The sequence below is a fragment of the Suricata suricatta genome, chromosome X, assembly GCF_006229205.1.
Source record: "Suricata suricatta isolate VVHF042 chromosome X, meerkat_22Aug2017_6uvM2_HiC, whole genome shotgun sequence".
NCBI classification, from domain to species: Eukaryota; Metazoa; Chordata; class Mammalia; order Carnivora; family Herpestidae; genus Suricata; species Suricata suricatta.
Window position 1 is genome coordinate 34,474,764 of NC_043717.1, and position 27,310 is coordinate 34,502,073.

Consider the following 27,310-nt stretch of genomic DNA (forward strand, 5'->3'; position numbering starts at 1 on the left):
GCAGACATTAAGAAACAAGACTGCTAAACGAATGAAGTTGGTGACAATAGTCAGGACAATAGTACAGGCCTCTCCACTTGTCCTCTAACGTTTCACTCACTCTCTCCCTTGTTAGGGAAATGAGCTACCATGTAGGGATACCAAACGAGAGCAAAGAGATATCAAGTGACAGCAAATAGGGAGCACGTTTCAGAACTGGGCCAGAATGGGAGCTCTGCACAGCAGAAGCACTGGCCACTGACTGAAGAATAAGGGAGTTTGGTGAAGGACAAAATGAAGGAGTGACAAACTCTTCATTTCCCCTTGTTCTTGAAACAGTGGCTTTATACCTGGCTTCTCTGACACCTTGCTGTCATGGCTTTCCTTCCATCTCTTCAGCTATTCCTTCTTGACTCGCATTCAAGTCTGGGAGACCCTCAAGTCCTGTTTTCTTGCCCTTCTCTGTACTCTCCTAACCCAGTGGAAGAGCAACCATCCCCAAGTCTCTCAATTTGTCTCTTTGTTCCTAATCTATATATTACACTTTATCTTTAGCAACTTCACTCAGATGTCTCACAGAAACTTCAAACTCAACATGTCTAAAATGTATTTCACCATTTAATTCCAGGCACCATCACATAATCAGTGCTCAAGCCAGTGACCACAGTCAACTTTGTCTCCTGCTGCCTTACTTCCTTTGTCTAGTCATCAAATCCTGTCCATTCTAATTCATAAAGGTCTTCAGGTTCTATTCACACTCTTTCATCTCTACTGATACTAATCTACCCTAGCCATCAATGTTCATACTAAATCACTGTAATGGTCTCCTAATTCTTCCCATATCCGAATCCAACCCTACAACAATACTGTAGCCAAAGAATGCCTTAAAAATAGACATCCAGGGACGCATGGGTGGTTCAGTCGGTTAAGTGTCCAACTCTTGACTTTGGCTCAGGTCATGATCTCATGGTTTGTGAGTTTGAGCCCCACATTGGGCTCTGTTCTGACAGCCCGGAGCCTGCTTCAGAGTCTCTCTTTCTCCCCCCCTCTCTCTGCCCCTCCCTTGGTTGGTCTCTCTTTCTCTCTCTCTCAAAATAAATAAATGAACTTAAAAAAACAAATGTCTGCTCATACAGTTTTGCCTGCAATGGCATCCACATCTTTAAAATCCCAAATCCTTGCTGTATCTTAAGCTCCTCAAAATTTTGCCCCTATTTCTGGTGAACCTCTTGAGCCCTCAGTGATATGCACCACAAATATGAAAGAGTATCTTTAAGACAGGCAATACTTTCTAGAGTCTGGGAAAAAGAACAAATACCAATATTCAAAGACACTGCCTACTGACTCAAGTCAACAAGGGTGCTGGTCTTTACATCTGAGTATTACAACTTCTCCTGGATCTAGTCACCTCACAATGATCCAGAAATCACTTGTTAATAGCATTCTGGTTAAGTCCATAGATACGGATGAAGGCCACACAAATAAATCAGAATTTATCTACAACTCTCCCTATCCAGATTTAACACATATAAGCACAGGCTTAAAATGAGATGTCTTATTAATTACTAAATACTTGAGTTACTCATTTACTTCTTTAGAACACAATTTAAAATTACAGTCTAACTGAGGCACCTGGGTGGCTCAGTTGGTTAAGCGTCTGACTTTGGCTCAGGTCATGATCTCGCATTCATGGGTTCGAGCCCCACATCAGGCTCTGTCTGACAGTTCAGAGCCTGGAGCCTGCTTTGGATTTGGTGTCTCCCTATCTCTCTTCCCCTACCCTGCTCTCTCAAAAAATAAAATTAAAAAAAATTTTTAAATGTATAAAATTACAGTCTAACTCTCATACAATGCTAGTGGGAATGCAAAATGGTACAACACCTATAGAAGGAATTTGACATTAGCAATAGCATGAAATGACATATGTATAAGGTCATTAATGTAACAGAAAAAACCTGGAAATGATCTAAATGTCCATTATTAGGGGCCGGGCTTAATAAACTATTCTATATCCATAACGGAGTATTAAGCAGGTATAAACAGGAATGAAGAAGATGCCTACCTGCTGCTATGCAGAAATCCCTGGTGTTTTGATATTGTTAAATTAAAAATAACCCAGGTTCCCAAGAGTGTATACAAGAATGTGCAAGAAGAGGAGACAGTATAAAAACATGGAATATATACATATTTTCTTTTATTTTCAAACAGAGATAAATAAAACTAAGTGAAACAACTTAGTTTTAATTTTAAGAAATAATTTCCTCTAAGATAGAAAGTAAATGGGGACAGGGATGCAAGCCAGATGTTTCTTTTTTTGTTTTAGTATTTATTTTGGAGAGACAGAGAGAGACAGAGCATGAGTGGGGTAGAGGCAGAGAGAGAGGAAGACATAGAATTCCAAGCAGGCTCCAGGCTCTGAGTGGTCAGCACAAAGCCTAATGTGGGGCTCAAAATCACAAGCCATGAGATCATGACCTGAGCTGCAGTCAGATGCTCAACCAACTGAGCTACCCAGGTGTCCGTCCCCAAGCCAGATCTTTCTGAATGAACCTTATTCGAAAGTTTGACTTTGCAATCATGTACATGCTTTTCATGATCTAAAGACAAAATTAAATCAAGGAGAGAAAAGAGGCAATTCCTAAAATTAAAAACTAACGCAGATAACTGAATAAGACCAGTAGAGTATATCAATGTTAATATCCTGGTTGTGATATTATACTAGTTTACCAAAATGTTAATGTTGGGAGAAATTGGGCAATATCTACAAGAATATCTTTGTATTATTTCTTACAGCTGCATGTGAATCTACAATCCTCTCAATGAAAATTTTAATTAAAAAAATGGACATAAACAAACCTAGCGTTATATATCAAGCTTGTCACATAACCACAGTTATTTAAGTGACTTTTGAAATGTGTACTCTAGTGGGATACACCCTAGGGATGAGAAGAAGGGCAAAGAAATGACCTAATCTGCTCTCAGTAGTCTTACTTTTCTTATATTTTTCAATTTAAAAAATTATTATTTTTTTAATTTTTGAGAGACAGAGTGAGCAAGCACATGAGCAGGAGAGAGGAGCAGAGGGAGAGAGAGAATCTTAAGCAGGCTCCACAGTCGGTGCAGAGCCCAATTTGAGGCTCAATGCTATGACCCTAGGACCATGACTTGAGTTGGAGTCAGTCACATGACCTGAGCTGAAGTCCAGAGTCAGAGGTTCAACTGACTGAGCCACCCAGGCGCCCCATTTTTATTATAGTTTTTAACTCTGTAGGATGAAGCAAGTAAGTATGTTAATGTGGTAAGGAACCCAGATTTCAGAGAAAAGACGTACAAATAGAAAATTTTTAAAGTTATATAAAAACTCTAATTTCTCACTTAAAAAAACTATACATTATGGAAAACTATAAGAGTAGAAAGTAGAGAGCCTCATATACCCAGTACCTGCTCCAGCAACTGTCAACTTACTAGATAATCTTGTCCAATTTACTTTAAGCCCAGTACCCACTGCTCACCCCTCACCTGATTTCAATCGAAATCCCAGACATTAATATCACCTTATGCATAAACAGCACTTACCTTCACAAGGTAATGAGTCTTTGTAAAACAACTGCAACAATAAAATTATGTTAAAAACCAACAATTCCTAAATAGCTTCTAAATAAAAATCTGTAACTGTTACCTTAAACTCGAAATAATGGTGTAAACTAATGGTTTCATTTTGTTTAGTTTTTAATGAAGAAAAATTTTAGTTTAAATATTTCTTCTTTTTTTAATGTTTATTCATTTTGTGAGAGACAGAACACGAGCAGGGTAGTAGCAGAGAGCGAGGGAGACACAGAATCCAAACCAGGCTCCAGGCTGAGCTGCCAGCACAGAACCCGATATGGGACTCAAACTCATGAACTGGAATATCATGACCTGAGCTGAAGTCAGATGCTTGACCAACAGAGCCACCCAGGCGCCCTAAAAACTTTTTAGTTTAGAATGATTTTAGATTTACATGAAAATTGCAAAGATAGCATAGAGAATTCCCGTATATCTCTCGCCTAACTTCCCCTAATGTTAACATCTTCGGTAACTATAGTACGTTTGCCAAAACTAAGAGAGTTAACACTGGTACATTGCTATTGATTCAACTCCAAACTATTTGGACTTCAATTTGTTGTATAGTGTTACTTTGTTCCAGGATCCCATGTAAGACACCACAATGCATTTTGTCATTAAATCTCCTTAGTCTTCTCTGGTCTGTGACAATTTTTCAGTCTTTCCTGGTTTTCCATGACCATGACCATTTAAAAAAGGAGGTGTTTTATAGAATGTCCCTCAATTTTGATCTGTGTGAACAATTTTTTTGTTTGGTGGGGGCTCTGGGTTTGGGGGAGGATATCAAACAGGTGAAGTGCCCTTTTCATTACATCACCTCCACATGGCTTACATTGGTGGCATTAACTTGATTTCTTGGTTAAGGGAAAGGGGATCAACCAGTTCTATTCACTGTCAAGGTACTATGTTTCTCCTTTCTATCCTCAGTTCTTTGAAAGTGAGTCACCAACTCCAGCCCACAATGAAGGAAGGAGGGGAATTATCTCTATCTCCTGGAAGGGGGAGTGGTGCAGAGTATCTACATATATTGCTTGGAATTCTAGAAGGAAGATTTGTTTCTTCTCTCTCCATTTTAATTTATCCAATAATTTATTGATATCAGTATGACGTCATATATATTTATTTTACACTATGGGTTATAATCCAGTAAGTACTATGTTATTTTGTTGCCCAAATTGTTCCAGGTTTGGTCACTGGGATCTCTTTCAGGTTGGCTCCTGTGATCCTTTGACATGCCCCTATTTTTTGTTTTTTTGCACACTTCCTTACTTTCAGACACTGTATAAAGCTCCAGGCTCATCTTGCATTTTCTCTGCCCCAGTTCTAGAAGCAATCATTTTTCCAAGGAGCCCTGGTTCCTCCTATCTGAGAATGACATTTAGAAGTGAAGATCTATCACTTCTTGGCCTTTTGGCTAAGATCAGGGGTAGAAGTGAAGATCTGGGTGTGGGTGTGTTCACTACTACTGGCGTGTCACTGCTTCCAGACCCTCCCGGTGGACAGAACTAGGAAATGCGGGTGTGTATACTAATATGTGCACATGCATCTGTCTTCACTCTTGCTTATTTATAGCTTCTTTCTCTGACAGAATGTAAACATCTGCATATTTAAAAAAAACCAACACACAAAAAAGGCAAATCTGGGGGGAATATTTGCAAATAAATGTAAAGGGTAAATACAGTAAATATCTTACAAAGTGACCTACCCCCCCCCAAAAAAAACAAAAACAAAAACTAAAGACAATGAATGGATGAAATAGGGAAGTATACTTTAAAAAATATCTGACCGGACTAGTAACAAAATAAATGCAAATTAAACCAAATCATCATTCTAGCTTATCAAAATGTAAACATGGATGCTGTCATCTACCACTGGTTTGAATGGAAATTGGTACAGTTTTTATGGAGAGTGATAGGGCATTATGTAAAAGGAGGGTTAGCTGTATTGCTGACATCTGCTAGTGATGTCTCTTGTTGAAGACAACAAAAAATGGGATAAAAATCTTCCTGGAAGCATCAGGCGCTAAGCAAATTGTCAGGAATGTTGACTAAAATCTGGGAGAGAATGGGAACTTAGAGAGGTATCAAGAATCAGTCCTTCTTGGCCTGGGAACATCTGCTTACACAGAAGATCTCTAAGGGAAAACAAGTCAGAATTGAGAGGAATCTCATAAATTACTCTTCAGCCTTGAGCTAAAACCCTAAAGAGCTAGGGTGAACCAGAAGTAATCAGTCCCTTCACAGACTTGCAATCTGGCTTGACCTCTCAGTGGTCTTAAAAATCTAAGCCCTGGGGGCACCTGGGCGGCTCAGTTGGTTGAGCATCCGACTCTTGATTTTGGCTCAGGTCATGAGCCCAGGGTTGTGGGATCGAGCTCTGCATTGGGTTCTGTGCTGAGCATGAAGCCTGCTAAGGATTCTGTCTCTCTCCCCCTGTCCCTCTCCTTTACTCGAGTGTTCTCTCTAAAATAAATAAATAAATAAATAAATAAATAAATAAATAAATCTAAGTCTTAACCTTTAATAAGATAGTTTCAAACTGCAAGTGCCTGAAGGTGCCTAGTAGAAGTAAATGAAATTCCTGTCTAGAAGAAGAAAGTGCATTCTAGGCCAGTAATTTTTGGAAACGAATCTGGTACATGAAGGGTAAGCGATCTTGATCAAGAACCAGCAGAAGTGACAGACAATAAAGACAAACCCACAGGGATTTCATATATTGAGATTATCCAGCACAGGTGATCAAATAATGAAGTTTATTATGTCCCAAAACATGAAAGCTGAGCTTGATTTCTTTTTGCAAGAAGATGAAAATAATGAAAAGTGATTATCGATTTTCAAAAGAAAAACATGCAAAATACAGACAAGAAGGTGGAGGATATAGAGACTAGCATAAGGCACACCTATATCTATACTCAATTGGGTCACAGAGGTGCTGAGAGGAAGAAAGGGGCAGAGGCAATATTTAAAGAGATAACGGCTGAGAATTTTCCATAACCACGAATAATACCAGTACACAGACTGAAGAGACTTAATGAATCTCAGGCAGGACTAAAACACCTCCCCCTGCCCCAACACACATCCACAGAGAAAACAAAAGATGGAGCAAACCTTTTTTAATAACCTGCGAAAGACAGATTATCCTTAGATTAGTGACAGTCTGCTACCTGAATTCTCAACATCAATAGAAGCCAGAAGACAGTAGAGTGTCTACTGGAAAGAAAATGCTAACCTAGAATTCTCTACTCAGTGACTATCCTTCAACACCAAAGGGGATATAAGAAAATCCTGAAACCAATAAAAACAGAGTTTACACCCAGCCAACTGACACAGGGAAAATCAATCCAAATAAAACCTCAGAGATGCTGAAATAATGAACAGAGAAAGGAAAAGCATGGGTGTAAATCTATGTAAATACATGTAACTTATGTATTTATCTTTTTAATTTTAATTTTTAATATAATTTATTGTCAAATTGGCTTACATACAACACCCAGTGCTCATTCCAACAAATGCCCTCCTCAGTGCCCATCACCCACTTTCCCCTATTCCCCACCACCCATCAACCCTCAGTTTGTTCTCTGTATTTAAGAGTCTCTTTTGGTTTGCCTCCCTCCCTGTTTCTAACTATATTTTCCCCTTCCCTTCCCCCAAGGTCTTCTGTTAAGTTTCTCAAGATCTACATAGGAGTGAAAACATACAATATCTGTCTTTCTTTGGACTTATTTCACTTAGGATAATACCCTCCATCCACGTTGCTGCAAATGGCATGATGTAACATATTTATACACACACATATAAATATGTGAAAACAGCTTTTAAGTCAGAAGAGGGGCTTTGCATTATTTACTCAGGAAGACAATAATGGCATCAATATTAGGGCATGATGAATTAGGGAGCTGTGTTGTAATTTCTGAGGTACACACTATGATAAAAGAAAAGAATACATAAACTCCCAAATAAATTGAGGAAAAAATGGAATAACAAAACATACTCAGTTGACCCAAATAAGTCAGGGAAGGCAAGGAAGAGAAATATGTAATAGGTGGCCCGATGGAAAGCACATGAGAAGACCAGGGATATAAAATCTACTACCCCCAAGTGTAATTAAATGTAAATGTACTAAATGCTCCAATTAAAAGACAAGATCAAGAGTCTAAAATAAAAACCTTAATTATATGCCTTTAAACAAGAAACACATCTAAAACCCAAGGGTACAAAAAAGTTGAAACTTAAAAGGGAAGAAAAAGAACCCTAGAAAATTAAACACAAAGTAGAATGATGAAAACAACAACAAGCAGAAATTACTGAAATAAAACATAAATACATATTGAAGAGGATTTACAAAGCTCAAAGTCATCACTTAAAAGACTGATAAAATGGGCAAATGTTGGCCAAGGCTGAGAAAGAAAAAGAAAAGGCACAAATCACCAGTTTCAAAAATGAAAAAGATCCTTCAGAGATATTATGAACTAACTTGTGCCAAAACGGCTTGAAGTTTTGATAAAATGCACTCATCCCCAGCAAAATGCAATTCACCAAAAGTGAGAGTATTAAATAGAAAACCAAATATTCCTATAAATATTTAAGGAATTCAATCAGAAATGAAAACCCTTCTCACAAGAAAGTCTGGCCTGAATGGGTCTATAGGTAAGTTCTACCAATCATAAGGAAAACAAAACAAAACCAGAGAACACTCCCTAACTCATTTCAAAAGGCTAGCATAACCTGGCTATGAAAACCTGATATGGACAGTATAAGAAAATTACAGTATAATCTATATATATGTAAAAAGTCTAATATATAGAACATAATATTATACACATATAAACAAAATCTAGCAATATATAAAAAGGAATATAAGGATTATACATCATGATGAAGTTTGGTTAATCAAAGAATCAATGAAATTCACTCCATTAACAGATTAAAGAAGTAGTCAGATGACCATTTCAACAAACACAGGGGAAAAAAGCATTTGATACAATTTACCAAACTCTAAGATCAGAACTAATAAGAAAGGTAACTGCTGTCATTGTTGTTCTGAATGTTTAATCCACTGCAGTAGAGGCTAGACAAAGAAATATATAAAAGAATGGAAGAGGAATAAACAAAATTCTCATACACAGATGATATGATTAGGTATGCATAAAATCCAAATGAGTCTATAGGTAAATTACTAAAAGTACATCTCTCAAGACCTGGCTTAAGAAGAAGGTCAAAGGCCATGATCTACCAGTTACCAGGACTTCCTATAAAAGCTACAGTTAATAAGATAACATGCTCTTGGCACAAAGACAGGCAAATAAATATACTAATGGACCAGAATAGAGCCTGGAAACAAGCACACATGTATATAGGTGCTTGATTTATGGCAAAAGTGCTACTGTACGGCAGTGTTTTCAGTAATTGTGCTGAGACTACTGAATAGCCACATGGAAGGAAATGAAATTGGGGCGCCTGCATGGCTCAGTCAGTTAAGCGTCAGGTTCTTGACTTCAGCTCAGGTCATGATCTCACGGTTTGTGAGTTCAAGTCCCATGTGCTCTGTGCTGACAGTGCTGATTTGGGGGATTCTCTCTTTCCCCTCTCTCTCTGCTCCTCTCCCCCTCCCCCCGTGTGTGCTCTGTTTCTCTCTCTCTCAAAATAAATAAATAAACTTAAAAATAAAAAAGAAATGAAATTGGACTGCTACCTCACAACATACTCCAAATGAATTTCAGATGGATGATAAAACATAGGAGGATAGCTTCATAATCTCAGGATAGTAATTATTTCTCAAACAAGACACAAAAACACTAACCATAAAACAAAAAATTAAGTCAGACTATATTAAAATTACAAACTTCTGTTAATCCAAAGGTACCATTACAAAAATGGTGACATACATTGCTAAGCGGCAATTAGGGAAGAGTTATCGGGAGAAACCACAAGATTCTACTACACAGCAACTGACAAAAATAAAAAATGCTGACAATGCCAACTATTACCAAGGGTGTGCAGTGTAGGCAGTAAGTAATCATGAGAATAAAAGGAGGGTACTGTTAATAAGGACTAACAACAGGTTTTTAAGAGAGGGGCAGCGCCAGGAAAACCAGGACCTGGATCACCTTGGAGAGGCAAAGATCACTGATAGAGGGTCAGTTTGTACATCTACTTCAGAAAACAGCGCGGCATTATCTTGGAAAAATGAAGCTGTATATACTCTAAAACTTAACAATTCCATTCCTAGGTTTATGCCCTATATAAACATGTACTTATGTGTCCAGGATATATGTGTAAGTTTGTTTACAACAGCATTGTTCAAAATAGCCAAATCTGAAAATAACCCAAATACACAGTGACATTAAAATGAGTAATTGTGAATGTTTGCTCACTGCAATACTATATAGCAATAAAATGAAGGAGCCCAAAGCAATATGCATCAATCTCATAGACCACAAAAGAGTATATGCTGCATGATTTCATTTAAATAAAGATTTTAAAAGACTGATAACACTGAATTACATTACTCAGGGATACCATATGGATGGTATAGATATGAAAGTATGGAGGTGAAATCTAGATTAAAGTTAATTCTGAGAGAGGAAGGGGACTGTGGGAAGAGGAATACAGGGGCTCCTAAGGTGCAGGCAGTTTTTATATTTCTTGACCTAGGCTGTAGGTACATGGATGTTCACTTCACAATAATTCCATAAGCTTGATAGTTCTGGGTATTTTAAAAAATGTAGTAGATTGTATATAAAAAGGTTAAATCTATATGTGATATAGGTGTTTGTACGTATTTGACACTCTTTCACCTAGTAATTCTACTTCTAAAAACTTATTTTGAGGAAATAAAGCAATCAAGGGGTGTGAATAAGTAATTGTACAAAAATATTAATCATAACATTACTTCTCAGAGGGCAAAACAGAAAATAGTGTAAATGTCCCACTATAAGGAAATTATTAAATATGGCACATGCCTATAATTTAGATATCTTAATGCAGCCATTAGACTATTGTATCTGAAAAATATTTACTGGTATAGCAAAATCCTTAAAATTAATAAGTGAAAAGAATCAGGAAACAAAATTACACATATAAAATGATATAAGCAAATGAAAATCTTCTGAAATGTTCACTGTGATCAACTTTTGCAAGTGGCATGATTTCGGTCATTATAATTTTTCACAATTTCTACATTTGTACAAAGTGTGTATAATATAAATACTATTTACACTAGAAACTACTTATATTTTTTAGATTTATTTATTTAATATTTTATTTATTTTGGGGGGAGGGTGGGGGAGAGGGTGGGGGAGAGAGAAAGAGAGAGAGAGAGAGAGAGAGAGAGAGAGAGAGAGAGAGAGTGTGTGTGTGTGTGTATATGTGTGTGAGAAGGGGCAGAGATAGAGGGGTACACAGGATCCAAAACAGGTTCTGCACTGACAGCAGAAAGCCTGATGCAGGGCTTGAACTCACAAACTGTGAAATCATGACTTGAGCCAAAGTCACACATTCAACTGATTGAGCCACTCAGCCAGCCCTATAATTTTAATTTTTTAACTTTTTAAAAGTTTACTTATTTTGAGGGAGAGAGAGCACTCACAAGCAGATAAAGGGAAGAAACGGAGGGAGAGAGAATCCCAAGCAGGCTCCACACTGTCAGCATAGAGCCTGATGTGGGGCTCAAACTCATGAACTGCGAGATTATGACCTGAGCTGAAACCAAGAGTCCAATGCTGAACCAAGTGAGCCACCCAGGTGCCCCATAAAATTTTTATTTTTAAGTGAACAAACTTCTTTTAAATAACAGAAAACTAACTGAATTTTTTTAATTTTATGGGTATGTAAACTTATTTCATAATTACTTTTAGTGGTTGAAGATCAGGTTTTATATACAAAAAATTTTTACCAGAGTGACAGCTTCAAATTCATTTCTAAGATAGTAGACATCAGAATGTAGTTTGTTTTCTAATGTAGCATTCAAAGGTTAAAATCTATTCAACACTGTAAGATCTCAATCTAGGGTTTTATTCAAAAATTGGGACACTACACTTTAAAAAAAATTTTTTTAACTTTTTAAACATTTATTATTGAGAGACAGAGCATGAGCATGGGTGGGGCAAAGAGAGGAGGAGACACAGAATCTGTAGCAGGCTCCAGGCTCTGAGCTGTAAGCACAGAGCCCGATGCAGAGCTTGAACCCATGAGCCATGAGATCATGACCTGAGCTGAAACTGGATGCTTAACTGACTGAGCCACCCAGGCGTCCCTACAGTTTTCTGTTAATAGATGTCAAAATGATACAGTAATTACAGTTAAAAAAAATCCAAATTCTGCAATTATCTTATTAGGTAATTATATTTTGTTTGCAGATCCAGGAGTTTGTCAACTTAAAGCCCTTCTTCTATTTATGTCTTTTGTAGTTTGTGTAGGAAAGAGTTAACACAGCAGGCCTAAGCTTCTGAAGGGCTTGGAAGGCTCACCTACCAAGTCAGCTCTTGATTGGCATCTGGCAACTTGGACGGGTTCCTCCTGTCTTAAACTGAAAAGAGTGGCTCACTGTGTCTAAACTGTTTGTGCAAACAATATGATTTATCCTGAACACCTGCTTTCTCTCTGAGAGGCTGGAAGATGGTTCGTGCCAAGCAGAGGGTGCCTACATGACCAGCTCCCAATAAATACCCTGGGTGCTGAGTCTCTAATGAGCTTCCCTAGCTGGCAACATTTCACATGTGTTATCACAACTGGTTGCTGGCAGAAGACCCTTGGAAGCTTGTGCCTGGCTGCCCATGGACTTCAACTCATATACCTTTTCTCTTTGCTGGGTTTGCTTTATTAAATCTTTGAGCTGTATCGCTTCTCGGCCTTTTGGCTAAGATCAAGTGAAATCTTTGAGCTGTAATAAATCACAGTTGTGAATACAACTATACACAGAGTCCTAGGAATCCTTTTAGTGAATCATCAAACCCGGGGGTAGTCTTGGGGACCCCCGACACATAGTTCTTAAAACTAAAATACACTGAATATTTAATATAGTGGTGAAGCTAGTCAAGAGAAATGCTTAATTTTTTTAAAGAGTTTATGATGATAGAAGTGCTTTTCCTTTCCCCTAGTATTTATCAAAGGTCTTCACGGGCACCCAGTTGTGTCCTCTCATATATCTTATTGAATTACCTTAAGTATCCAGTTTCTAATGTTTACTAGGACCAAATGATATTTTCCAACCATTTCCTATTACCCAGCACTTAAGTAGGCACTTGACAAATATGTGCCGATGAAAGAATGAATAGCAATTTTTATCATTACATATAAAAACAAAATATCAAAATAGATCAGACGAGACATAAAAATATGTACAGATCTTCATAGAATTGTAAGTGCTACAGTCCAGACTTTTCCTGCTTGATATTACACAAATATACTTGCCTTTCCCTGGCAAGTTCGCTAGCAAGTAGAAATCAGTGCTACTCTATCGGCATAAACGAATTCCACAAATTTTCCCTTCCCCAAGCATAAACATCAGACCAAACAGAAAAAAATTTAAAAACATAGAAAAGCTATCAGTCTATCTCCTTTGTGGGCTTGAAAGATACAAACCACTAATATTATTTTAAAAGATACAAACTAGGGGTGCTTGGGTGGCTCAGGCCATGATCTCACAATGGATGGGTTCAAGCCCTGCATCAGGCTCTGTGCTGACAGCTCGGAGCCTGGAGTCTGCTTTGGGTTCTGTGTCTCCGTCTATCTCTGCCCCTCCCCTGCTCATTCTCTGTCTCTCAAAAATAAATGAATGTTAAAAAAATTTAAGAAAAAGATACAAACTATTGTTTCCATGTCAGATATATTTTAAATCCATATTTAATTACTATGAAAGTCTCCCCATGGTATATGTAATCATTCTATAATAAGGTAATTAAAATTCCTTGGCCAGCCAATTTAGGATTTACAGCTTAACTCAAGTATCAGACGCTACTAAAGTCAAGCCCAGATATGTTACTCAGAAATAAACATTTAATTTGGGTGGGGGTGACACAACACAGCCCTGTCTTCAAAATTGAACCTATGCTTTTAAATATATTTCAGCAAACTGCTACAGACAAGTCCAAATTTAAATGTAATCCCAAAGCAATGGATCCCAAGGCAATGGATATAATGCAAACACATGCAGATTTCTAACAAACTACTGCGTGCGCTGGGGAAAAATGACAACATGGTCTCTTAATAGTAATGCCCCTACTTTAAAGGTCAGTCATCTCTTGACCTCCTACTTTGGGACTCACAGTTGTTGAAACTCAGTATCTCGGGGTGGTGCATGGGTACAAGCTTGTTTAACAAGCTCTACTCAGGATTTTTCAATGCTAAGTTTTGAAATTCCCTGGCTTTACTCTTTTCAAGCTCTAAAAGTCTGGTTCTGTGAGTCTCTGTATTTGAGTATGCTTTACACTTAAAACCGTATGTAATTAATGGGTATGAACTAGTTCTAAGGGTTTTCTAACGTAATAAGCAACCTGATTGGGCCATATAATTTCATGACTTTGGTTTAAGGGAAAAAAAGAGAGAGCTGGTTATACATAGTCTGTGGCAAAGGCAGATATGGATACCATATTAAGAAGCTGACTGATAACCTGAATAAATTGTTTGGTCTAGCTTTTTCTCTATCAAAATTATCAGAGCTGTTTCCAGGTAGCCAACAAACACCAAAGTTAACTGACGTTTAATTTCATTTGTTTTCCCCCTGTCTACTCTGTATTGGTGGCATGTCAGAAAACTGTGGAAAGAATCCAGATAATGCATAGCATGAGCAATGAGCCCCTGGGGTCATTACATGTGCTGCCAGACAAACGGAACTAATTCTGAAGTAGCTTCCTCTACATTTCAGCTGTACAAGCAATCTCTTACCTAGCCAGTAGGTGGAAGCATAAGCAAACTTACTGCTTTGCTCCTTGAGCCACAGGACCTTAAATCTTACAGTAAATTGGTTTTTCGTTTATTCATTTGTTTTAAACCCAGGAGATCAAAGAGAATGCAAAAAATGAACAAGGACAACTGTTGGGTGAATTTATAAAAAGTGATACAAAAGAACAATTTTACATTCCTATTTTGTTTCTGTCCCTTTTGAGAAATAACGAAGTTATCTTAACTGTGAATTCCTAATCTACTTTCAGATCCCAGAGCAAATAAAACAATTCCAAATTTAAAAATACAGCTTTTAAAAATTCATGTTAAATCAGGAAAAACTGAACATCAACTGATTATGACATAATACTAAGGAATTATTGTTGATTTTGCTAGGTATGATAACACTATTATGGACTGGTATCTCTCTATACCTATACATCAAGTCCTTATTTAAAATTACAAACAGTAATGTTTATAGGTGAAATGATATCCCTTTAGAAATCACCAGGAAAAAGAGAGAAGGCAACAAACTATAAGAGACATAAATACAGAGAACAAATTGGGGGTTGCTGGAGGGGTGCTGGGTGGGGGAGTATGGCACTTGGGATGAGCACTGGGTATTGTATGTAAGTGATGAATCACTAAATTCTACTCCTAAAGTCATTATTATACTATATGTTAACTAACTTGGATTTAAATAAAATCAATTAAAAAAATAAAAAATTCTTTTAATTAAAAAAATTTTTTTTAAAAAAAGAAGAAACACCAGGGGGGAAAAAAGACAACAGTAAAGGATAGACAGAACAAGAATGGCAAAACGTTGATAACTGTTAAAGTTCAGTGACAGGTACACTGAGGTTCATTATACGATTCTCTTTTTATTTGAAATTTTCCAAAACAAGTGAAGAAAATTAAATTATGATGCCACATTCTTGTGATGTGGGTTAAACCTGAGATTAGGTGACTGGTAAATATGCAACTTTAATGACGTCTTATCTCTGTATATAGCCATCAAGGAGTTATTTCAATCACGACTGAATCATACCAAAAATTCGCTCTATAAAAAACTAAAACTAACCTGCTAAATCCCCTGGAAACAATACCTTCCAGTTGTGGAGCGCTTCACCATTTTACGAGGTGAATTCACATTGTTTTCCTATCTAGTTCTCATGATCTTATGGAGATTTTAAAGGTAAAAAACCTGAGGCTCAGAGAAGTTAAAAGACTTGGCCAAAGTCATATAATCAGTAGAAGTGACAGAGCTGGGAACACTAACCCAACTTTTATCAACACCAAAGACCATCTTCTCGCTACCATACTGTCACTTAGACCCCCTTGAAACAAATAACAAATATGATGAAATTCAGGCAAATTTTAAAATTGTGCTTTCTGTGCTCATTACTTGAAAGTAGATGATGAGACTGGCTTTTTTGTTTTCTCAGCGAATAAAAATATGGATAGAAATAGATTTCTTGAATAAAGAATGAAATTAAACCAGAGAAAATGATTTAAAAAGAAGTACAATATTCTTAAAATTGGAAGGGGATGTTAAAGGCCCTCTAGCCCTAAATTAAACCTGTATCTTTAGCTCCCTTGGATGCGACCAGCTTTAGCTCGAGCATGTCCAGTGAGGAACTGCATACTCCGTGAGACAGCCTTCTTTATTCACCGAGCTGGTCTAGTCGCTAAAGGGGCTTTCCTTGCTTAGAGGTGAAATCTACCTGCTGCCTGTTGGTTCCAGTTACAGACCCTGACCCTACAATGAATAAACACACAATCCTCTTACATAGGACATTCTTTTAAATAACTGCACTATGTTCTACCATGGGCTTCTGCTCTGAGAACTCTTTTAGCGGAGAAAGAAAACCAATTAGATTCTTGAGTCACTAAAGCTTCCCAGTCTTTTCAATAGCTTTTCCATGGTCTTCAACTGGGACTTGGGTATCTCTGGGAGTACTCAAGTCCTTCCAGGAGATAGGAGAATTAGGATATTTTTAGGGAAATCAATGTCTCTTCCTTTGTTTGCCATAATTTGATTTGTCTGAAAACAAGTCTATGTTCTGCTCCTTTTACAGGTCTACTCATATGAGCCCATCTCAAAAGACAAACTGCTCACCCATCCTGAAAAGCTTGTCTAGCTTCAGAGACAACTAGGGAATGCGAAGCTCCCTGGAGAGCAAAACAGAGCTTCAGAGAGAAAGACTAGAGCCACCTTATTTCATCTGGACAATATATGCAAGCCAAAGCCTTATCTATTTTAGAATTAAAAATCGATAGTAAGATGATTGTCACAGGGATGTCTATTAACACTTTAATTTTATTTGAAAAATGAAGGCAGATTTTTCTCTGACAGAAAGCGTGTCTGATTTGGCTGAGTGGCTTGACAATGCCGACTAGCTTTACCAGTTAGGTCGCACAGCAGACATCTTCCATAAACTGAATGAGATAAAGGTATAGATCTACAGCTTTGAGGAAAACCATTAAAAGAATATACAAAAAAAACTAAAAATTGCAGCCTCACAATAGAAGTTTTTATATATCAACTCAAAAATACATGAGGAGGTACATGGTTCTGAAAATTCTTTTAGCAGGCATGCCAGCAAAAACTTTGAAGGCTGTGACTCTAGGGCAAAATTTCTGGGCTCTTTCCCACCCTGGCTATCCCCTTCTGAAAGCAAGCGGTGTCCTGATTACCATGAACACTCTAGGGAGAGTAGGTAGCATATAAAACAGTGGGACTGTGGCTTGGTTCTAAATACTATATACTTTTAATTAATGTAGCTGAAGGTTTCATCAAGGGCTTTTTTAAGCTGTTGCAACAACTAACTTTCAAAACATTTACTTCTTTTTCATATAAGCAGTTACAACTAAACTTACAGTGATCTTATAGTGCACTTACATAATCGAATGAAGGAGTCTGTATTAACTGGTCTTAAATTTCATCTTTGCTTCAGTTCCTCTGCTACAAACTTGTAAAATGTTTTAAAATTCTGATCTAGATACTCAATGTATTAGCTAGCCCTCCATGGGGGTGTAGCTTCTGACGTGGGCCCTAAAGATCACCAGCATCTGCTCGTATTCACACCCTTGAGAAACCCTTTCCCCCTGGGTGTAGGCTAGATCTAATGACTTACTTCTAATTGATAGAATATGGTAGAATTAGGTTACAAGATTCTGAGATTAGGTTACAAGACTGACTTCCATCTTATTTGTATTCTAGCCTTTTTGCCTACTCACACTGGATGAAGCCAGCTGCCATACTGTGAGCTGTTCTATGAAGAGGCCCAGTGACAAGGAACCTAGGGTGGCCTAAGGCCAACAGCTCGCAAGGAACTAAGGCTAACAGTCTGATAGTCTTCTGCCAACACCATCTGAGTGGACTTGGAAGCAAATCCATCCTCAGTGGAGTCTTAAAATGATGCCAGCCCTGGGTAATGCTTTAATTATCACCTTGTGAGAGACCGTAATCAAAGTCATGGATTAAAATTTTGAAAAGAGTAGGAGGCCATTCCATAAAGCTTTATACAATCTCTTTGGACACAGTTATTCAATCAGCTACACAACTACCCAGTTATACTATCCTTAGCTCACATTTCTCCATCTTATTGACAAAAATTCAATGAGAAACATGTCAAGTGGCTTATTAAAATCAAGATAACATTGTTATCTTCAGAATTTCCTTAATATGCCAAAATTGTCATTATATCAAAACAGGAAGCTGAGTCTGTATTTTAGTTTAAGAAAGAGGCTTGCTACATGGAGACCTCTTCTCTCATCCCACTCTTCTTCAATAGGATTCCTATGGTCAGAATGTTTTATTTTGGGGCCTCCTGTCCATCTGAACTCTATTTCTCTTTACAGCCTCTTCTCTGAAGGATGCTAAAAAGGAGGGCAACTCAATATGCCCAACTTTTGCTTCCTTAGCCATTGTGAACCTTAAGATGAGATAATCCTTTTCTACTTGTTACTTTTTTTTAAATAGATGAGCTCACAACTATTGTTAAATTTTAAGAGGAAAAGTGTTAGCATTATTGCAAACCAAGGTTGCTTAAAACTTTTAACCCTTTAGAAAATAAAATGTACACTCACAATTCAAAAACCATGTAAAGCATTCCATCTGAGCTATATGTCTCCAATAACTCTACAATGTGGGGATGTTTCAGCATATGACAGATACTGGCTTCCCGCTTTAGATCTGCAAAACAAACAAAGGACATACTTTGTTAGGTAAGAACAAAAGACAATCAGAGTGAATGATGAATGAATGGATGTGATCTATGGTAACATGAAGGCTTCTCTAACTAAAGAGATGAAATCCCCCATTTACGCTAAGCTTAACTTTTTACCCTTTAAAATCTTTGACAATATAACTTTTTCATATTCTTGCCAGTCTAAATCAATCAATCTATTGATCTATCTATAAATATTACAGAGTTAGCTCTTATTTATTTTAAGTAATTATGCTCTATGTCCAATGTGGGGCTTGAACTCACAGCCCCAAGCTCAAGAGGGGCACACTCTACTGACAGAGCCAGTCAGGCACCCCAGCCCTTATTAATAAGCAATGTAAATAGCACAAATACTTTCCCCAAACTCTTTATTACCAAGTCTCAACATTTATAATTTTCTTGATCTGCTAATAAATAACTCAATTTTCTGTTTTACATTTTACCTCTTTTCTCAGTTTTCCCTAAATTGGATAAGAATGTTGTCTTTTTTAAAATGTTTTTTAGTCATTTTTGAGAAAGAGAGAGAGAGACAGCATGAGCAGGGGAGGGGCAGAGAGAGAGAGGGAGACACAGAATCTGAAGACAGGCTCCAGGCTCTGAGCTAGCTGTTAACACAGAGCCCGACGTGGGGCTCGAACCCACGAACCGTGAGATCATGACCTGAGCCGAAGTTGGACGCTTAACCGACTGAGCCACCCAGGTGCCCCGAATGTTGTCTATTCTTAGCCTAAAATCTAGCATTTGCACACACACACAAACACAGGGAAGTTATACGGAACAAAGATAAAAAAGTAGTATGATTTAAACAGTAAAGGCACTACTCCCAGCCAGCATCAAAGTCAGAAATTTATTTTCTATCATCTATAAAAGGTATTTGATAATTCAGGACACTATGCATAGTGTTATCTTGAAGAACAAATTCAGTGTAGGTTAAGACTACTGTATAAGAGTTACAAAATACTATTTGAAAATAAAACTGTTAATATCATCATTATCATCACACAAACACATTTTGGGCATAGATAGCACTTGCCATGTCCACATGGAACAAGAGAACTAAAGCCTTCCTGTATGAATTGTGGAGTTTTACCTGTTGGCAGGTTAATAGAATCCAATGCAACATTTTTACATTTGGAAGTAAAAGGGAAACAGGTAAAGAAGAACCAAGGCTAAGGATGTACTACACAAAGCAAAAGGGATGTTATCTCCTCTCTGATTTATTAATTCAGCTTAGCCTTATCAATGGGAGCAACGGCTGCAGACTTAACCACAGAAGACTTACAAAAGGGTAGAATGAGAAAAAAAAAGTCAGTAATTGAGACAAAAGAGACGCCACCAGGAAAGGAAGAATCAGTAATATTATAAAAGTCAAGGGAATAGAGGAAATTAAGGCATGAGTAGTTGGAAAAGGCTGACAAAAGCCTGTAAGGGTCAGCCAGAAAAGACCATTAGCATTCTGGGCAAGATCAAGTTCTGTGGAGAAGGCAGGTTTGAAGTCAGTATGCAGGAGACAATTAATGTAGTGATAGATTAAAATTTATCATGTTTCTCACTGGCCTAAGTACTTAATAGAGTCATTACCATTTACTGTCCCTACAACCCGATGAGGCAGAGATTTTACAGGTGAGGAAGCTGAGGCCTAGAAATGCATTCAAGATCACACAGCTACAAGGGGTAGGTCTGAGCTCTGGCCCGTCCACCTCCAAACTCAGCAAACAGTCCTTCCACAGTGCCATGCCAGGTTTCAACATGATCAAATTCAGAGAACCTGGCTGTAGGAAAGGAACAGCAAAGTCGAAGAAGGTCTGACTTGTTTTTCTGCTCTCGCTGTTACTTTAAAAAGGGAACACTGTGTTTCTAAGTCGCAGTGATGAAAAGCCCATGGGATCTACAACCGGAAACTTGGTGCAGGTTCTGCCACCTGCCGAGCAACTGCTACCCTCTAAGGATACCTTCCTCACTGCAGATGAAATGGGCCTGGAAATAGGTGATGCGGGCCCTGCAGACTATGCAGCTGCCTTTAGGGGGCAGTGGGGTAAGGTACACACACACACACACACACCCACACACACACACACCCACACCCACACCCACCCGGAAATAGGTGATGCGGGCCCTGCAGACTATGCAGCTGCCTTTAGGGGGCAGTGGGGTAAGGTACACACACCCACACCCACACCCACACCCACCCACACCCACCCGGAAATAGGTGATGCGGGCCCTGCAGACTATGCAGCTGCCTTTAGGGGGCAGTGGGGTAAGGTACACACACACACACACACACACACACACACACACACACACACACCCTCCCCCCTCCCCCCCGGATGTGGAAGGAGTGTGTGGTTTGCAGCACTTTGGGGCTCAGGGGCAGGGTGGCTCAGTGTTCAGCGGAACGGAAGAGGTCAGAGGCACATGAATGATGGTGTCCATCTCCAAAAGTGCTTGGAAAGGTCATGCAGGAGAGGAAAGGTGTGAATCAGGTGTAGGTTTCATGCTGAGAAGTTGTAACTATGAGGAAGGCTTTTGACAAGTGTGCTGGAAAGCCAGGCTGAAGCCAGGACACATAAATCAGGTATCTGCACAGTTTTTTCTCTCCTCCTTCAAGAATGTTCTGCCTCCAGATTTTATGAAAAGCTCAGGAGTTTTATTACTCATTTTAACACTTATTTCTTATTTTGCCCCTTCAAGGGAACTACAGTGTGTTTCGACTTCCACACTCACTTTGCCATGTGCCATGCTATTGTACCAAAAAGGACTGCAAGTAGAAATGGATGCTCTAAAGAGCCCTTCCGCTGGGCCTGCACATTTCTGCTTGGTAGACAGCTCGACGTGCTCCCAGCTGAGTTTCTGATCGTCTACCCCTCCCACCTCAAAATGAAGGCAGAATTGCTGCGTACCCTCCATTCAAAGACTGCACTATTTATCTTTAGTTTTTATTATTTTTAAGTTTATGTATTTGTTTTGAGACAGTGAGCAAGCATGAATGGGGGAGGGGCAGAGAGAGAGAGAGAGAGAGAGAGAGAGAGAGAGAGAGAGAGAGAGAGAGAGAGAGAATGAATTCCAAGCAGGCTCTGAGCTGTCAGAACAGAACCTGACACGGGTCTCCATCCCACAAACCGTGAAATCATGACCTGAGCCAAGATCAAGAGTTGGACACTTAACCGACTGAGCCACCCAGGCACCCCAAAGACTAAAACGATTTAAACATCACTGGATCTGGCATTTCAGGGACTAAAAATCAGGACACCGAACAGCACACAATGAACATAAAAATATATTTGAAATTATAACAGCAATGATGCAAAAGATGGTTTACATCTAAGATAATTAGGGAACCATTTTCCATAATTCAAATATCAATTAAATGGGTATATTAAATGCTCAAATGGGAAATCATGGTTAAAAAACAAAAATGCATTATATATGTATATATATATTTTTTTAAATTATAGATTCCAGGAGCATTAAATTCAGAATGCTTGTTTCTAGATGTGAATGTAAATTAAAGATGTATTCATTGGGGCACCTGGGTGGCTCAGTTGGTTGGGCGTCCAGCTTCGGCTCAGGTCATGATCTCACAGTTGGTGGGTTCGAGCCCCGCGTCGGGCTCTGTGCTGACAGCTAGCTCAGAGCCTGGAGCCTGCTTCGGATTCTGTATCTCTCTCTCTCTGACCCTCCCCTGCTCACACTGTCTCTCTCTGTCTCTCAAAAATAAATAAAACACACACACACACACACACAAAATGTATTTATTAAGTGCTATTAATTCCTTGCTGTTATAGCAAACTAAAAATAGCATTTTCCTACAAATCAACTCATGAGGCAGAGTAGCAAAAATTCAAAAGTAGGTGATAATGATTTGAAGTTGTGATTATCTGACTGCTTTGAGGTACAAGCACAGAACGTGCCTGCGAGTGCCTGGACCGAGGTACCACTGCTGTTTTAATGTGCTTCTTTGTCCATAGTAACTGGTAACTCCCTCCACTCTTTCTTGTATGTTTTCCATTTGTAATCTCTCAGGGAAATTTAAAAGGTTGAATACAAAGTAATATTTAGTTTTCTGACAATAACTGGAGAAACACACTAAAATCAATCCCTTATGAGGAGTGAGTACCACCACCACTACTCCTAATACCAGTTTCCTAAGAAGTTTTGGGCATCCAACAGTAAAGCAACTATGCCCTGCAGGTTCGACCTCTCTAGTCTGCCCCTCAAGTAAGAGAGAGTTAAAGAAATGCTTTCATGTGGTCTGTTTTATTTCTATTTTTTGAAGGGGGGAAAGGGAGAGAGGGAGATAGAGAATCTTAAGTTGGCTCCACAGTGGAGCCCTATGCAGGGCTCAATCCCAAGAACCCTGAGATCATGACATAACCCAAAATCAAGAGTTGGGCACTTAACTGACTGAGCCACCCAGGTGCACCTAAGTGTGGTCTATTTTAAAAAGAAGTTTTCTGGGGGTTGTGGCTGGCTCAGTTGGTAAAGCATGTGACTCTTGGTCTCAGGTCGTGAGTTTGAGCCTCACACTGGGTGTAGAGATTGCTCAAAAAATAAAAGTAAATTTAAAAGTTTCTTAGGAAGTATTTATTACTCATTTTGCTACTAGTTGTTCTTGTGACAGAATTCTTCATAATGTCTTTAAAAGTTGTATGCCACTTTGAGAGTACCACAATTCTGCAACAAGGTAATCTGACCATTATTCAAAAATGATTTGGGTATTTACAAATATGACTGAAGAAAGAATTTCTGGCACTCAGAGCATTAGAGTAGCAATCTCAACTTCAACATCTGAACTTAAAAAGATCTAAATTTAAGAGTTAGCTTGCTTAGAGCTATTCAGTAAGTATAGATCAGCACTGCCCAACAGAAGTATAATGTGAGTCACATAATTTTAAATTTTCCAGTAGCCACATTAAAAAGTAAAAAGAAACAGGTGAAATTTATTTTAATAATATGTTTTTTAATTTAAAAAAATGTTTAATGTTTTATTTTTGAAAGAGAGAAGAGAGATAGCATGAGCAGGGGACGCACAGAGAGAGAGAGAGAGAGAGAGAGAGAGAGAGAGAGAGAATCTGAGGCAGGCTCCAGGCTCTGAGCTAACTGTCAGCACAGAGCCTGACGTGGGGCTCAAACCCACGAACTGTGAGATCATGACCTGAGCCGAAGTTGGATGCTTAACTGACATAGCCACTCGGGTGCCCTGATTTTAAAAATATATGTTATGCAATCTAATATATCCACAGCATATCAGCACAATCATATTAAAATTAAATATTAAATATAAAAATTATTAAATTCTTTTTCTGTATTAAGTCTTTAAGATCTGGTTGTGTTTTATACTTATAAGCACATCTAAATTTGGACCAGCCATATTTGAAATGCTCAGAGCCACAACATGGCTAGTGCTACCAAACTGGAATGGTATAGTTCTAGATAAATTTACTTTCTTTTTTTTTTAATTTTTAATGTTTTTTTGTTATTTATTTTTGAGAGAGAGAGAGACAGCATGAGCAGGGGAGAGTCAGAGAGAGAGAGGGAGACACAGAATCCGAAGACAGGCTCCAGGCTCTGAGCTAGCTGTCAGCACAGAACCCAATGCAGGGCTGGAACCCATGAACTGTGAGATCATGACCTGAGCCGAAGTCAGACACTTAACGGACTAAGCCACCCAGATGCCCCAACTTTAATCCTTATCTTTTCTCAGTTGTGAGTTCTCCTACATTTCTTACACAGGTATTTTGCAAAGTAATCCAGTCACTCAAAGAAGAATCTAAACTCAAAAGATGTGTTTTAAAAAAATTCTCCATAGATGGAAACTCCACTTTTAATAATCTAAATCCATCACTCAACTGAAGTCTGGAATTTTGTCACTATTTTTAATCTAAATCCTTCTTTTCGTGGTTTTAAATTATTTTATCTTGATTAATCTACCAAACTCAAAAACAGTGGTCAATATCTACTGTACTATGTATGCAGTGCAACATTTGAGAGTTTACTATGCAACATTTGAGATTTTAAGTGCCATCCTATAAATCCTCATTTAATAATTATAATAATCCTGCGAGATAAATATACCTATTCCCATTTTGAAGAGGAAGAAACTGAGGCGCTGGGTTCAGTGAGATAAAGAAGGAAGTTGTTGAAATCCCACAAATAGTAAGAAAGGAAGCAGCACCAATAACCGAAGCCCAGTGCTCTTGACAGCACAATGGCTCCTGGGGCTGCAGGGCTTTCACAATGGACCTTCAGACCCAATCCCGACAGTGCTAATGTGGAAACACTACACTGGGTGACAAGCTATCAAGCCTGCTACAAAATCAGTTTATGTCAGCTTGGACGGTCACTAATGATGATCAGAAATTAGATACTGTTCTTTTCCAGACAAATACATAAATACTGTCATTTATTTCCAATTTCTGAGTTGTGTTAGGAACTCAATAGTTAGCAAAATTCACTGAGAGCTGACCGCAGGCTCCAAATGCACATATAGGATATTCTAATCTACTCACAGAAATAACTAGGACAAGTATTAATGTGTTCGGTCAAATCAATATTAATAGCAAAATAAGTAAATTAAAGTCATTATTGATTCAACATCTTTTCCTTGGTGTGCTGAAATTAATGACCATATGATATTTCAAAAAGGGAATCCAAGCAGAACTTTGGAAGGATCCTAATAACAAAGTCAAATTCTGTTACTGAGTTCCACCTTTATGTAGTAACCAATTCGAAGACCAGAGATCCCAGCTACCTTTGGCAATAACACAGGTCAGATTGGCTTTAATGAGGCCATCTTCCTGTAAGTCAGGAAAGTTGACCTTCTCAACCAGTGGACGACCAGACGCCCAGATAGGCTGACGCACCAATCTGGGTTAAGTGCAAACTCATTATTTCTTTGATCTTTTATACATTTTACTACCACCCTATACATTTTATTATCTTTTTTTTTTTACAAAGAGAAATCCAAGCAGCATCTAATGTCTTTAAATTCTTGCCCATATTTTTTTTTAATCCTATGGTCTAAAAATCTCATCTGTCAGGTGAATAAAGAAAAGGAGTACAATTAACTGACGTTTGATTGATATAAAATGTTTTCTTAAATAGGCAGTACTATTAGAAATCAATCTTAACTGCATTAAGAATTTACAGATTAATGGGGTTTTATTTCCCAAAGAATTTTCAGTTCTGATAACTGTAATAAATACATTAAAGCAGCTTGAATACCACATTTACACTGAATTCAACACTGTATTTATAAACAACTATCAGCTGTAAAAACAGAATAATGCCAATTAATCTGAGAACTATTTGTCTTCCCTCTCACTCTTCATTAGGATGAGTTGGGCAAATAATTATCTAAAGTGCCATTTATTTCCTAGGGACTTATATTTTAAAAACTCCAGGTCATTCCTAATCAATACTGAAGTACTATAAATCACTGAACTTACTAATTAGATATTAATAAAGATTATAGGTGACCAATTCAATGATCTTTACTAATATTTATGTTCTGAGATGTTAAAATCCTGAAAGAAGAGCATTTGCTTAAAAAGCCATTTGTAGACAAGAGCCAACATTAGGTTAAACAGAAACCAAATTATTTGTCTCTTAGAAGATATAACTGAATCTTCAAGGAGTTACTCAACCATGAATTTGGTGAAAATCGGTTTTAGACTCGGCTAGTAAGATGTTAATTACATGGATAAAAAGAAAAAGCAGAAGTTACTGAAATCCAAGCCAAATAAAATTCAAGTTATTAGAGTTTTTTCAAATAAATGACCATTCTTAAGATATTCTGTACATGATAAAGATAGAAAGACAGTGTTTTAAATATTTGTAGAAGGAACAATTCCTCTGCTGCTTTTCATTTTGGGAAATGTAAGCCAAAAGCTTTACAAAAAATGGAAAGAGAGGGTATTTTTTACTATTATAAAAACCAGATGCCTATTTCAAAATGGTACTGATTTTATAGAAGATAGAGAAATACCAGTTTAAATATCACTTTACAACATTAAAGTCTTAAAAAACATACTTGCTAGGAGTATGAAGGAACTTTCATAGAAAGGAACACATGGAGTGTATGTCTTTGTTATAAGCCACTGGACTGAACACTTAATGGGTTCATTTTATTGTGCACAAATTTTTATTCCATAAAGTTTAAAAAGTTATTGCAATAAAAACAGTAATTCAACTAATATGTGTAAGTCAAAAAATGTTATCCGCATACCTGTATTTTATACTCCTAATTATGTTACCTATCATTACCTTCTATTTTTATTTACTTCTTGACAGCTCAGGTGTTCAACAAGCATATGTGCCAGGCTAGGCTTCCTTACTATCCACTCCCCTCCAAGCCTCCTTCCTCCAGGATAGGAACAGCCCAGGAAATACTGCCAGCAAGACCAAACGTCTCCCCAGAAAGCAATCTGTAGTCTGTTTTAATATATAAATAAAAGAATCCCCGAGGCCAAGATTCTCTATGGCATAGTGAATTAATTACTGACTTAAAAAAATATATATGGGTTTCCCCATCCAGCAGAATCCTTTTTTGTCAACTAATCTCATGAAAACAGTAAAAAAAAAAAAAAAAACAACCAAACTTATAGTTAAAAAAAA

General features: G+C 37.8%; 1 protein-coding gene across 4 annotated transcripts in view; it reads right to left on the reverse strand.

The window, feature by feature from the left end:
- Positions 1–27,310, reverse strand: part of CASK (calcium/calmodulin dependent serine protein kinase) — a 362,608-nt gene that overhangs the window by 213,430 nt on the left and 121,868 nt on the right. For all 4 annotated transcript variants that reach the window (XM_029929409.1, XM_029929408.1, XM_029929407.1 and 1 more), the window contains exon 3: positions 18,555–18,660. In XM_029929409.1, the coding sequence (XP_029785269.1) occupies positions 18,555–18,660 (106 nt within the window). The remainder of the gene's footprint in view (positions 1–18,554; positions 18,661–27,310) is intronic.